Source organism: Astatotilapia calliptera, chromosome 12 (assembly GCF_900246225.1).
Source record: "Astatotilapia calliptera chromosome 12, fAstCal1.2, whole genome shotgun sequence".
In the NCBI taxonomy this organism is placed as follows: Eukaryota; Metazoa; Chordata; class Actinopteri; order Cichliformes; family Cichlidae; genus Astatotilapia; species Astatotilapia calliptera.
The window spans coordinates 29505606-29520441 of NC_039313.1; the positions used below are offsets into that span (position 1 = coordinate 29505606).

At 39.2% G+C, this 14836-nt stretch overlaps 1 protein-coding gene across 2 annotated transcripts in view; it reads left to right on the forward strand.

Moving 5' to 3' along the window:
* col27a1b (collagen, type XXVII, alpha 1b) overlaps nt 1-14836 on the forward strand; it is a 66411-nt gene that overhangs the window by 24740 nt on the left and 26835 nt on the right. For both annotated transcript variants that reach the window (XM_026188457.1, XM_026188456.1), the window contains 18 exons: nt 2038-2091; nt 3434-3478; nt 4291-4344; nt 4950-4994; nt 6839-6892; nt 7792-7836; nt 8096-8149; nt 9065-9109; nt 9315-9368; nt 9778-9831; nt 10861-10914; nt 12022-12075; nt 12151-12204; nt 12293-12337; nt 13297-13350; nt 13578-13622; nt 13787-13840; nt 14629-14682. In XM_026188457.1, coding sequence (XP_026044242.1) covers nt 2038-2091; nt 3434-3478; nt 4291-4344; nt 4950-4994; nt 6839-6892; nt 7792-7836; nt 8096-8149; nt 9065-9109; nt 9315-9368; nt 9778-9831; nt 10861-10914; nt 12022-12075; nt 12151-12204; nt 12293-12337; nt 13297-13350; nt 13578-13622; nt 13787-13840; nt 14629-14682 — 918 coding nt within the window. The remainder of the gene's footprint in view (nt 1-2037; nt 2092-3433; nt 3479-4290; nt 4345-4949; nt 4995-6838; nt 6893-7791; nt 7837-8095; nt 8150-9064; nt 9110-9314; nt 9369-9777; nt 9832-10860; nt 10915-12021; nt 12076-12150; nt 12205-12292; nt 12338-13296; nt 13351-13577; nt 13623-13786; nt 13841-14628; nt 14683-14836) is intronic.

Consider the following 14836-nt stretch of genomic DNA (forward strand, 5'->3'; position numbering starts at 1 on the left):
TGTTAAAGGGAGACACAGAGGCTTAACCTATTAACTTAGTACTGGTTTAAATTCAAAGTCCATTTTTTCAAATATTGAGTTTAGTTAAACTGATATATAAATATTTTTCAGAGCCTAGTCCGTTTACTTTTATACTTGTGACATTTATCATAGCATTTCTATAATATATTTTTTGTCATGTATAATATAAAAAATGTTTCTGTCTGATGGCTGCAGCGTGTGTTAGCTGTTTGTCACAGTATGTTTACTTACCAAGTAAAAGAGCCAAGAGTCTACAGAGACAGTTCCCATAACGCTTAAGCATTTCTTTCCATTTATAGTAACAAAACAGGAGAAAGGGAGAGTGACAGAGGAAAAATACTAGTAAAAGAGGCACACCCGGGTTCATTAAAAAAAAAAATAGCAGTGATTATGTCTTTACACATGGTGACTAGAGATGTTAGATATTAGTCATTTGGGAATCTTGGCGGGAAAATAGTGGGAGTTTTTTGGCAGAGGTGCAAGTAGGCTAAATAGTTTGAAGACTCTAGATCATTCCCCTCCCTAGTCCTTTCCCATCTTCATGAATCTAAAACCTGTGAAATATCTCTTAGAAGATTGCATCGTGTCACAATAAAGGAGAAAAAGGTTTAAAGTTCATTTTTTTTCGAGCACTTTTTTCAGATAATGTAAACTGTGTCAAACGTTAAGCTGATAGTGAAATAGTTAACTATATATTTTTCTTAAAACACTTATAAATGATATGTTTTCATAAATGCAACACGTGAATGTGTTTACATGCATATTTTTATTAGCTAGAAACTGCTTATTGACTTATTACTTCCACCTGTGGACAATGGGAAGAGTGAGGATTGTAAGAACGAAATATTTTTTTATGTATTGCCCTCTGGAGTTAAGAATGTGTGTAACATCACTTCTATGGCTGTGTACATGTGCTGTGTGTGTGTGTGTGTGTGTGTGCTGGTGCAATATTTGTAAATAAATTGTAATTAAATATGCCATTTGATAAAGCTTAGTAATTCTGGAAAAATGTCTTGCTCTTCCTTAGCTCAACACTTATTATTTTATCTTAACCCTCTGTTGTGCAATATTTCTTACTTACCAATGGTGTCTGCTTTATTTTGCACCTGCACAGTCTAATGCAAACCAATTAACGGTTAAGCTTTAAAGGGCACCTTTTGAATCTCTGTAATGCACTTTTTGCAGTTTCTGCCATCGAGGAGTTAATTATAGCTTTAGCTCTGATGTTCTGGTTAGTGGTGGCATTTTACTGGACTGCAGTATATTCTAGAGTGTGTGTAATATTAAGGGGAGCTGCAACAATGACTGCTGTTTCTCTGATTATGGTTTTTAATGACATTATCCTTCTAGCCTGTCTTAACATGTTAATCCAGTTTTCCCAGGAATCTGAAAATGCAGAAACCTCAGTTTTAAATGAATATAGTGTATGAAGGGCCTGTAATTTGCATTCCTTCATTAAGTAATTTAGTAATTTTCTTTTCCCATATTTACAGAATTAAATGTTACTCTCTGATTGATGCATTTCATTTGGTCTCACCACAATGAAGGGATGACGCATGCATTATACAGTGTGTCGATAAGGATAAACATACCAATGCAGAGCTGTGCTCACAGTAGTCTTAACAGCATGCAAGCTTGACCACATTATAAAAGCACTTACTGTTGGATTAATTGAGTGGTTAGAGTGGCAATGTCTGTAGTGGCGCCTCTTTCCTTAGGCAACTCGACTAAACAATAGGACTCTATTGAAAAGCTTGGAGGTTTTGAATTCCTCTATAGGACCAACTGACTGTTGTTTATTACGGCATAAATATGTCTGCTTACAGTTTTAATTATTCTGTTTCCTAAGTTTCTAGGACGGCAATCAGCGAGGCTGCAGCAGAAATCATTTGTGCACAAAAGAGGCCCTTATTCTAGGAATATTTCCTTTCCTCATCCTCTTTTCCTTCCTTTTCCTGCTTTTTAGTCTCTCGCATTCTTCTAGCACGTATTTCTCTACTGTCTCTGTCTCCACAGGGTGAGCGGGGAGATGATGGAAGCCCTGGGGCAAAAGGCTATCCTGGCAGGCAGGTGCAGTAAATCTAGAGTTGTGGCACTGGTTGAGCAGGGATACACACACACACACACACACACACACACACACACACACACACACACACACACACAGACACACAGACACACGTGTGGAAATAAAACAATAAATGGAGGCCGGCACATTTTTTCTATTGTGACTTCAACTTTTTGAAAAATTAGGGCTGATTTGGGACTTTTGAACAAATCAGATTCTATCTTGTAATTTTTACTTGCTGTCAGAATGATGAACATACTGAGAACTACAGTGGAGCATTGAATTCTTATGTTTTCTTAAGCAAGGAAATAATTACATGTAATAATCCTGGATGGTAGCAAAACTATAAAAAATCTCTGAAACCGGCGCCTCAACAAAAAAACCTAATTTGATAACTCAGAATGAAAAGTGTGTAGCTGCTGATTGAAAAGAAAAATTACCTGTGGTGGAATTTCAGCGATGGATGCCCCTGGTCTTGTGAGAAAATAAAATGTCAAAAGGGTTTCTATCGTAAGCGATACCCTGAAGAAAGAAAAGGTAATAAAAGTGTGACTAATGCCACATGTCCCCAGGTACACGCACACACACACGCACACACGCACACACACACACACACACACACACACACACACACACACACACACACACACACAATAAAAGCTTCTTCTGTCCTTTAAAACTCTGAGCATTATCCCTTGCTTCACTTCTAGGAGTAGTCTAACTGAAGAAGTCAAAGCTGGGAAGTATTAGAGTTTCTCCACATTAGAAATCTATTTTATCTCAGCTTTAAACTCCAAAAACAACTGGTTGGCTATTCCCTCATTTACAACCCTTGAATGTTTAAGATAACTTAGTGTTCAGGCACAGGTCTCTGTGTTTGCCTCTGTGCTTTACTGCACTGACTATGCCAAAACTCCCTGATCCCCTATATGAACTTAGAGATGTGTGGTGGATTAGGTTTTAGCACCCCCTACCATCTGTAGGCTGGGAATCAGGAGGGCTATATGTTTATGTCAAGACTTTACAATTTGCTGTTGGGAGCTCTCCTGAGCAGAAAGTTGATCTTTATAGTTGCAGAGTCATGTTTTGTGCCGGTGCATTAAACGACAGTTTTTCTGGGAAACAGATGTGAATGCTGCTGAAGCATTAATGTTGCAAATGTCAGGGTTTATGCTAAACAGAATTTTAAAGAGGATACAAAATTTAATATCCAAAAGGTGGATGCTAATTGTTAAGTAGACTAGTCAGCCGATTTAAATATATAAATTTACTTGTATGGCATCTCAGATGAATGCAGCTGTTTGTAACTACTGAAATATGTTTTTTTTTATCTATTACAATTAGGGCTTTCCTGGGCCTGCAGGAAAAATGGGGATAAAAGGGGTGAGGGTAAGTAGATGTTGCAGTTCTTCTTGGTGGTGGTGTTGGGATGTGTGTTTTTGTAAGACTCTCTATGGTACTTTGCAAGTCTTTTGCCATTTCTTAATGTTTCCTGTTTTTGTCATGCTCCCTCATGTAGCAGCTACTGATGGCCACAGGGGAGAGCAGCATGTTTCTTCTCTGTTGGACCTTCGCTTTCCTTAAATGAGCTGTGAAAATCATGCTAATTTAATTACCTAACCAGTGTGGTTGTATAAAACAGCCAGTGTCATAAACACCGCTCATCTTTCCCCGTTAACGCGACGATAATGGTAACAGATGGTTTTCTTCATATAGTTAAAGTATGTTAGAGTCAATACAGTTTTTAGTAATGCTAGCCAGAGATCATAAAACTTTATAGCTGTGCTGCATAATGCATCCAGATGTAAGCTTCTCATTTCATGTCATTGTTATTTCTACTTTTCCACTGAGCAGGTTTGGCACGAAGATCTCCAGAGATCCCTGATGTGAGGGTATGTGCCCTTGGACTACATCGTGGAAGCCAGCACCATGCAGTCCATGGGCATATACACTTGCTTCAAGGTTTGGCTCTTCGAGACCACTCAACTGTAACATAAACCTTGCAGAGCACTGTTGCAGATGGACCCATCACAGCTGAAGGCTTTATAAAGATTTTTAGACACGTGTTAGTGTTATTGACAGTCCTACACAATGCCCAGCATCTTTGCTCAGTCTCATTATGTCCCCTTATCCACCTTTTGCTTTTCCATCTATCTTCGCCTTATCTGTTCCTTTACTCCATCTTTTATTTATCTCTCCAGGGTCACATTGGCATCCCTGGGCTTTTTGGCTTTCCTGGTCCTGATGGCGAGAGAGTGAGTATTAGTGGCTTTGAGAGAGAATACCCACTGGGCTGCATTATGTCCCAAAAATTATGAAATGGAAATGAGACCCAGATTAGATTTACTTGAATAAAACAAGGGCATTAGATCAAAACACTAAGACCACACTAGGCAAACCTATCCATTACTCTTGAGTAAAAACAATGAATGCACAATTTTGTATCCAATAAGTTGAGCTTCAAATGTCTTATCTGATGAAATAACCTCACCTCATGATCCATTTTATAGCTCTTCTGTTTATCAGAAGTTCAGATTTCAACTTTCTCCTGAACACTTCTGAGGATCATGATGTAATAATATAGCAAACTACAGATCAGCTGTTAAATGGACCCTTTGAGATTGTTTTGTCATCTGCTGATACCAAGCTGAAGGATGGAATTTGAATATTTTATCCCCTACCCCCCCCACAGTTGGTAAAGTTTCAAGAAATGGTGTTCTCTGCTTTCAGTCAATAATTTTGTTCTTGTGAGGAGCATCAAAACTACACACCGCCCAATAGATTGAGTCTTATTGCTGAATGTTGTCCAGGTTTTGAAATGATGTACTCTTCTTCTTATCCATTTCTTTCCTGTTCGTAGGGAATTCCTGGTGTTCATGGGAAGAAGGGCAAGATGGGTAGGCCGGTAAAGTTTTCTCTCAACATACTTCTCAGTTATTAATGTAGCCTTATGGCAATGACAGTGTTTGTGATCTATGGGACCTTACTGCAGTGCAGAGCTACTATAAAGCCCATTAAATGACCATTACTCTGACAGAGACTTCAGTTCAGTGTGAAACCCCTCCTGGCCTTACTCGTAAATACATATATGAGGCACAAAAAGCTCAGCCTACTACAGTCTAAGAGGAAGCATAGATTCCTTTAGTACATATCAGAAGATTATAATCATATTCCCACTAAGCTTATTGCTAGTTTAATGTTAAAAAATGCTATCTGTCTATAAATCTCATGATCAGTGCAATTAATTTTCTCTGACTGAAGTTGATTTGGAAACTTTATGTGTTAAACAGTGTGCTTATTACTGTTCTTGTGTTGCGTTAGACTGATAGGCTAATATAATGTGTCAGTTGTGGGTTTGGCCCTCTGGAAGCTCTACCCACAGACGAGAGAGGTCTATTGTCATTGGCGCCTGGAAGCAAATTTCCCGTCCTTCCAAGCTTACATGGAAAATACTAATACTGCACATAACCACTTGTATGAATCACATATTTTTCCCAGGCTTAGTCCGGTTGAACACGATTTTTCAGTCTTATTATGCTGCAATGGTCAGTGACACATGCCAAGGTCTAAGAGTAAGCCCTTCATTGCCAAGTCATGAGCAAGCCATTTCTCTTCCTCTGTGGTGAAAAGTGAGATCAGTTTGTGTAAGAAGTTGGGTTTTTTTTGTTTTCCATCCTGACTCAGCAGCAGTGCAAGAGAACCAGACAAGCAAAAGAGCTGGCACATTCTATCAAATGGGAATATGTGTGATGAAAATTGTCTTTTTGAATTCAGATTTTGAATGACATCAAACTGCTCCCATTTTCTTGTGTCACCCATACAGATAGAATGACTGGCTAGAATTTGCACATAGCTTTGAGAAGAGACTTTCATTGGACAGATCCTATAATTAAATCCTCACTGAGATTTACTGTCGGCACGAGAAAAAAAGAGTTGCATGTGTTTCTGATCAAAACTGAGAGAGTTATTGACAGTTTGGGAGCAGCAAATTTTTCCGTGTTTCTTGTTTTTGCACCAATTACTGTTTATTTCTTGATCCACTTTTGCCTAATTTTCTAAAAAAGGAATGATTGTTTGCCACACAAGCAGCCCCTATCTTTGCCATCTGTTTAAGACTCAAGCCCTTTTTGATCTTTCCCTCTGTAGACACGATAAAAGAGACCTCACCGCAGTTCTGCCATTTATCATTCCCCTAACCCTAACACTTACCTTCTATAGGCAAGTACTGAGGTGTAATGTGCAGTGGGTTGCATGTTGACCTTGGCATACTGACAAGCACACGATGAGCGTGTGGCCTCTTGGCTGCATCACTCCTCTTGTTCTGCCTCTATAATGGAATTACGAGCGCCAAGCAAAAAAAAGAGCACAGTCAGCAATTCCTGGGCCAAGCAGCTTTATTCAGCCATTTAGGCGCGTCCTGGGGGTTTGGTTCGCGGGCTGCTGAGCAATCCCTGCCAGTGCGTGCACACACAGACACTCGTCGCTTGGAAACAATCAGCCATGGAATTTCCTGCCGGTCTCTGGGGAATGAAAATGCTGGGAGCACATCTGATAACTTGGCCTTACTCTGGAAACTTCCGTTTTGGAAAAACACTTTGTTTATCCCCTGTGTTTGCTGTAATAACTTAACTGACATCCCGTGTGATATCTAAATGCATTCAACATCAAAATGGGCATTTTGAGAGAATGAATATAATAAAGACTCTCTCTCTATGGTTACATGACGATGCTGTCTCTTTGTGTGCTCAGGGCTTTCTTGGTGACGTTGGAGAGAGGGGACCACCTGGCCCTGATGGGAACCCAGTAAGTGAAAAGATGTGGATTCCTGCACGATTTACTCATGATTGGTGGAATCCATTTCCTCCCATTTGTCCCTGAAGTCCACAATGTTACACCTGACACAGATTTAATCTGATTTCACATAACGATCACACTGCAGTGTCATTTAGAAGATTACATACAAAATGCTGTAGTGCAACAAACAGGTGCACTTCATACAAATTTTAATGTAGCACTTAAATTTATTTAGTCTACATCAAGTAACCTAGAGGGATAATTCTGAAAAAGTTTTTAACACAGTCAAAACTTAAAGCAGGAACATTTTATACTTACTCAGGACTAACCACGAGTCAGATCTTGGCATTCTCCCTCACTCATCATTATCCATACTGATATGAGGGCACCATCAGCAGTTTCATTCGCCACTCATCTTTCTTTAGCTTGACACTCACCACTTGTGATTGACTGGGTCAGTGTTAGATTGTGATTGGCTGACCTCTGAGAGCATCCCCCTGGCTTCATTTCCTCTCTCTCCAGAGAGAAGAGGGGATGTTCCATTTGGCTAAATCCACCTCCTTTCATTCATAGAGAAAGAAAGGAAGCGACAGGAAGGCCACACTGGGCTGTGTGTCATCCATCTCTGTATTGGATGCGTGGCTTGGAGAGGATGTAGGCATAGCATGTGGCTGTGGGGTAGATCATTTGGGCAACAATCTGCTCTGTGTGTTAAGTGCCAAGTCGCTTACTCAGTGCTAAACTGAGATAGAGTAGAGGAAAACATTTTCTCAGGATAAGGAAAATACTAATCAACAAAACAAATATAGAAACATGCCGCATTCAATCGCATCTCGTACTGACAGCTCTATGCTCCTGAGTGTGCACATGTATCTCTTCTTTCTCTTCTTCTTTCCCATTCCTCCTAGGGTGAGCTGGGAGCTCCTGGCCCATGTGGAGTCCCTGGTCTTATTGTGAGTGTTGCGCAGTCCTTGTAACTGATTTCATAAAGTTATATTTGTGGTTTATGCACTTTGATTCGTTGTCTGTTGCTCTCTGCTTTTTCATTTTTCTTCCTTCTAAAATTAGTTCGAAACAACTTTTTTGTGGAGTATTATTTATTTTCTTTCTTTATGAGCATCTGCTATGAATTTAAAACAACACTTGTTTTGCTATTGAACAAAATTCCTCCAAAGGACATTGTTTTAAGGCTGTTGGTGTGATTGTTTGCAGGGAGACATGGGCCCTGTTGGCATTATGGGATTACCTGGACCACCAGGACTCAAGGTAAATGTTCCAGTTTCACTGTTTTGCCTCTGTCTGTTTTTGAGGATTTTTAACTGTAAGTTGTATGCATTTTGGTATTTTAGCGATTGGCCTTCAAAACTTCCTCCAATAGAGGCTAAGCTTGCATTGGTCAGACATGGTTAGTCTTGGGATTAATTATGCTACAGAATAGATGTTCCTCAAGCGGCAATCGCTGGGCTGAAAATGATGCCAAGTGGAAGTGCCAAAAATCTCCATTTCTACTAACAGCCAAAAGGGAGTCATGTAAAGATGTATGTAAATGATGGACTGAGCCACCATAACGCCAGTTGGTTTTGGATTGTATTTTGAATCCTCAGTGTTAGTGTTTTGGTCATTACTGTTTTATCTTTGTGGAGGCAGAAACAACCCTGTTTAGTCAAGGGTATCAGGTTGTTTTAAGTTAGCTGACACTAGCAATCTAGGTTAGCAAGTTGCATGCATAAGCTCTACCAGTTCAAGACACAGACGCCCATTAATACAGACTAATAAAATAGCAGACTTAGTGTTGGGGGAAGCCTCGAGTGACCATTAAAGGAACTGGTGGTCAATCCCGATACACTACCATATTAGAAAGGCAAACTAAACTGCATTGGAAAGCATACAGCCTCAAACCAAAACAGTTTTCCCTGTGTAGCTGTGTATGTGTCTGTTTGTTGCACTTGTGCCGTTTATGAATACAGCTTGCTAACTACGTTTGCTTGCTTTTACTTACTTAGCATTTTGCACTCTTAGCAAATGCAGTAACGTTTAGCACCAAAAAAATCACTTGGTGACTGTTGTTGAGGCTTCAGAGCACAGAGATCATGACTTATCTTTCAGGTCTGGCTGTGTCCATCTTTAATACACCCTTGTGAACAGGGAAACATGACAGCGCTTTTTTTCTTTGCTTCTAAGGGAGTACCTGGAAATACAGGGGAACAAGGACTGAAAGGTGATAAGGTGATCTGCATATGTCTTTCTCAAACTACTACCTTTCTCTACAAAAGAATGGTTAATGTGACAAATCACAAAATTGTATCTCTCTCCTGAGAAAGCTAACATTTAAGGCAAAGCTATAAAGCATGTGCTAATCATAGCTCCTTGTTGATAGAATTTTTCTCTTATTAGCATTCACACTATTTTCTATGTTTATTTCTGTTTCCAGGGGGATGTTGGCCTGCCAGGAGAGCCGGGAGAATGTGGATTCCAAGGGGACAAGGTAGGTGTATTTTTGTATGTGCTCAGGTGATGGCGCAGATCATCCATTAATAAGATTATGGATTTAATGGCTGGCTTCTCGTAAATGCATCTGTTTGGGTCCGTGTCAGATTCCCCTCAGCAAGATGATTCACTCCAGATTGCTACCAATTAGACCAGCACAGAGTGTGTCATCTTTGCAACCATCTGTGTGTGCATGGATTAATGGGACTTGTTGTAAAGTCTCTTGTACTGCTCTCTTAAAGGGAAGTACAAACCATTTACTATAGCCGTGTACCAGGTTTAGGCACTAAAAGGTAAACAGTCTTTCACAAATGCCTCCAATGTATCAAATAGGCTTTGCACAGTACTTTTTGTTTTGATGCATTTGATGCCCCTTTTTGTCTTGTTAACTGGCATTTATGTTACAGGGCAGCCGTGGCTCACGTGGGTTGCCCGGTCCTTGTGGAAAACCTGGACAACAGGTATTTTACCTTCCACATGCTTACTGATTTACAATTATCCATTGTGGATAGTTTCATGCAGGAAAACTCCATTCAGTATAGTTGAAACCTCATTTAGTTAACATCTAACTGGATTGCAGTAATGGCTCCCCCAGAGCCAGTGCAGTGAATTGGAATTTATTTGATTAAAATTATTTAATTAGTGATGTTGCAGTGATCTCTAGACTGAACATTATAACCTTATTTAGAAATAACAGATATTTCTTTTCTCAAGCAAGAAAACATTTGCTTTGCCTGCTTTGCAATTAAATTATGATGTGAAGGCAGTTTCTCCTTTTTAAACTCCGGATGAGAATTTTGTTCTGAAAGCATAGTGGTGCACTCAAAGGATCCAGTGAGTCTTAAGATGCTCTCAAGAAAAAAAGGCTGGTCTTCTTGAAGAAAGATGAGCAGAAATCTTCAAACGTATACAAAAGCAAACTTTATGCCCTTATGTGTGTGTGAGAATTTTGGTCTAATCAGGCACATATAGCTCAACTCTTCAAAGAGTAGGGCACAGGCAAATTCCCAGTGTGAACGCTCTCCGAGCTTTGGCACTTATGCAATCTAAAAGTTTCCTTAATGTTTTCAGTGCTCTCTGATCTGATTTGAGGTTCTTGCATAGAAAACTAAGCCTCATGCTTGCTTGATCTGCTATGTGATTTATGCATCTTTCAGCAATGATAACAGCCATTCCAAGGAGCTAAACTCATTCTTCATATCAGGATCTTATCTGATTTTCCCTTGTTTGAGGGATTTGTTGTCTGGTGCAATGAAAATTAAATTTCCTTTATTCTGCATTGACGTAACCTTGAATTGCATAACATGTTTACAGGTGCTAAAGGGCAGGTTTATTATAACTGAAAAAAATGAAGATGTATTGGATTGTTTCATTAAAATGCCACATTATGTTGGTTCCACAATCTAGTAAATGTGCAAATTTTAGCTTTGTTGTTGTTGTTTTTACATTTTTAATTCTAATCTTGGTGATAATTGTGTGACATTTTTAAGGGCAAACCTGGTGAGAAGGGTCCTGTTGGTTTACCTGGTCCTCCTGGCCTAGAGGTAGGAATTATAGATACATATAGATTATAGTCACATACAAACATTTTATCTAAATACAGGAATTTGAAATGGTCCTGAGCCAAACCTCATTTCTTTATATTTGCTAGGAAAAGGGGTGCAGTGATTTACCGAAACCTGCAAACATAGAAATACACTCAAAAATGGTGTTGAAAGTCAATGTTTTGTATGACCACCTACTCTTTAACACAGCCTGAACTCTCTTGGGCAAGCTTTCTTTTAAATCCTTTAAGTAGCCTTCGGGGATAGTTCTTCAGGCTTCTTGAAGGACATTCAAAGCTCTTCTTTGAATGTTGGCTGCCTTTTGTTCCATTCTCAAGTTTTCATCTAGTAGCTCTTTGGGAATCAACTTTTTGGCTTTTTCTTGTAGATTCAACTACAGAAACGGGTGTGAATTATGTATTTTTGCAACAGACTGCTGGCAACAAAGTGCCTGAAGATAAAATTTAGAATTGATTCTTGCTAAGTTGCTAAACACAACAATGGTTCATCTCTTGAGTTAGGTGTTTCATAGGTCAGTGTTAAGTCACTTAACAAATAAAAACATTCCTCTGAAAATGGTCAGGTATAAGAATTGGACTGAAAATGAGCAAAAAAGTAGCCAATGTCCACAGAAAACTCTAAAAAGTCTTCAGAAAGCCTGGCTAACTATTGATAAATGGACTGGTTCTTGTGGAGTGTTTTTCCACACAAGCACTCAAAGTGCTTTACACAATATGCTTCATTCACACACATTGATATAAGCTTTTTCTTTCTATGTATAAGTGCTTTCAATCTAACATTCACACTTGGAGAGAAACTTGGGGTTCAGGATCTTGCCCGAGGATATTTTAGCCTGCAGACAAGAGCAACCAGGGGTCAAATCACTAACCTTCCAATTAGTAGATGACCTGCTCTACCTCCCGAGTTTTAGCTTTCTCATGACAACTCAGGAATTGCACAATGCTTCCTGGAAACAAAATCTGAAGAAATGAGGAGTTGCTCAAGACTTTTGCTCAGTGCTGTTTATCATTTTAACAGTTTAGAGTAGCATAAACCATTCTACCATATGGTGATATAACTGGGGTTCATTTCTTGTTATTTCTGCAGGGCTTTCCAGGTGACATTGGCCCACCAGGACAAAATGGCCCTGAAGGTCCCAAGGTTAGTAGAACCACATCAGCTCAATTAGAACCACAGAAATTAACTGAACCCTGAACCTCAATGTCTCATTAATAGGGAAAACAAGGAGCAAGAGGTTTGCCAGGTCCAAGTGGAACTTCAGGACTTCAGGTGTGGTTACATTTAAAAGTTCATTTAAGCTGAAATAAATGTTTCTTTATGTAATGTTGACTTTTTTTTATTTGTTTTTTTTGGTCAGGGTGATGAGGGGCCAGTTGGGCCAGCTGGACCCGCTGGACCCGAGGTGAGTACAACCTAAGACCAGACACAACAATAACAAAGTTGTCATTTAAAACCTCAGCACTTACTACGCTCATGTGTCTCTGCCTAAATTAGCATTGGAGGAGTAACTTTGACCAATTATGGATAGTAAGTCCTTTGGCTGACTGATCTCCTATTGTTTTCCAGATGTTTTCAAAGACTTCCTATTGGACACTCTGTACTCATATTACCAGATTGGTCAGCAAATTGCTGCCTCCTGTCTATCATAAAAAGAACGTGAAAGCAAACAAGAGTGTTGTAAACAAAAGAAATTCTTTAAAAAGTATCTAATGATTGAGTTATTTTTTAAGATAAATGCACAAGAAAGATAATTATAAAGATAATTAGATAATTTATTAAATCTATTTAAGAGTGGAGTCAAACAAGTTCCCGTTATTGTTTGTTTATCAATTGACTTCAACAGATGTAGATTTTTTATATCTGAATTGTGACCATTGTTGATAAAGATGCTATTCAAGCCAAATGTGACTTTATAAAAGACGAATAGGATGACTTTGAACTGCTCCACAGTATAAAAAAGTCCACAGTGACCGTCTCTGTCCAAAAATGTGTTTGTTTGGAGTCATCCCAGGCTAAACAATAGAGAAGCCTTTTCCAATAAAACAATCTATTTTTGCAGTGGTAGACTTCAGTCTGCCATCTCCCAAAAGTAAAACCCACAAGTGAATATGAAAATACAAACACAAATGACCCAAAGAGTTTTGTGAGTAATAATAAGCCTTTGATGCTAGAAATACCTCTTTATTTTTTGAATCATTAGCTGTCTTAAAGGGGTGCCTTTGTTTTGGCATCAAATGTTGGTTTGTTTTGTGTCGCAGCCTCTTGAGGGAAGCAACACCTTTTTACTGGAGATACAGAGTTTATTGTTTGTTGTGTGGAGCTTCAGTACACTTCTCTCTGTCATTTCTGCTTTCTGTTCAGGGCAGGCCGGGGAGGCAGGGATTCCCTGGACTGACGGGCACAGATGGACTCAAGGTCAGACTTAATTGTCATACGTTCACAGACGAACCGTTGTCACCGTAACTGAACACTCTCTCCCTGGTTTTCTTTTATGATAATGTATCATCTGAATATGTATAAATTAGATGTTAATTCCCTGCTACCACAGGGGAACTGGCCTCTAAGCACATTTCAACTGAATTGCACTAAAAACGAAAGGCATGAATAAGTTTGTGATATGCTAATTGGCTGCTTTGCTGTAGGGTGAGACCGGGATAACTGGCGAGGTCGGAAAGCTTGGCGAGAGGGTAAAGACTTTTCTCCCTCTTTTTTGCTCGTTTCTGTTTGATGCTCACAGTGTGTGTCTGTTTTGTCAGTGCCCCAGAGCTGTGCAGCCTATTATGAGAATTACAAGTTCATAAGACTAAGAGAAATAAGACACAGTTAAGACAGCATTTTTTCTCTCCCTCAGGGACTGCCTGGTTTTATTGGGCCTGTCGGAGAGATGGGTATCGCGGGAGAAAAGGTTAGCGCGGTCTAAATGTGTCATTCTTTGCTACTGTCACAATTTGTAGTCTCGTTTTGACCTTTTGAAATCTTTTCTGTAGTGCTGTATGGAGTGGGCCAGCAAATGCACAAAAATATATTGAACACAGTTTTTCAAATAAGTTGTCATGCAAGTAAAATTGCTGTCTTGTGGTTGTACGCGTGCACCAGCCGATCACCAGTTATAGTTTGAGTAAGATTTGTAATATTTTTCATGTTTCTGTATAAATATGACCTAATTCATCATCAGATATTAACACAAGTCCCAAAAGTAGATGAATTCAACTGAGATAAACATATACAATTTAATTATTATCAATTTATTTTTTGATGGAAATGATCCAATCATACATTGACCTTTGACTAGCCACATCTAATCAGTTCTCACTGAGTCCAACTGAACTTGGAATAAATAGTAATGAAATTCTAGATCACAGTAAGCTTGACCAAAATTTAATCTGCTCAACTGAATGATAGTTTTAAAGATGTTCCAGAAATATTGCACTCATAAGAACTGGATGTACAACCTAAAAAAGTGATCCCACCTGCAATGACCGTTGCCCACATGGAGACATTAAAATTTGCATATTTGCTAACTTTCTCCATATAATGTAATTGTACATTTCTGATAAAACAAAAGCAACAATTTGAGAGCATTACTTTATTATGTTGTTACTGGGTATAATTAAATGTTTTGACATATATTTGACTGTTGGATCGGTTGCAATCCTACTTCCGTTTCCCTAATCGTGGCTTTTGGTACTTCAGGGTGATCGAGGGAACACAGGCGTCCCCGGGCCACCAGGTGAACAGGGGCCGATGGTAAGGAGTAAGTCTGGACCCCATCTCTCATACCAGGGGGCATTCTGTTGTAAAGGGTTGGGGTGTGATAACAGATTTGATTTATCATGTCACATCTGAGGACTTATTTATGCTTTCTTTGAAAGATTGTATAGATATCATTCAAGTAACGTTG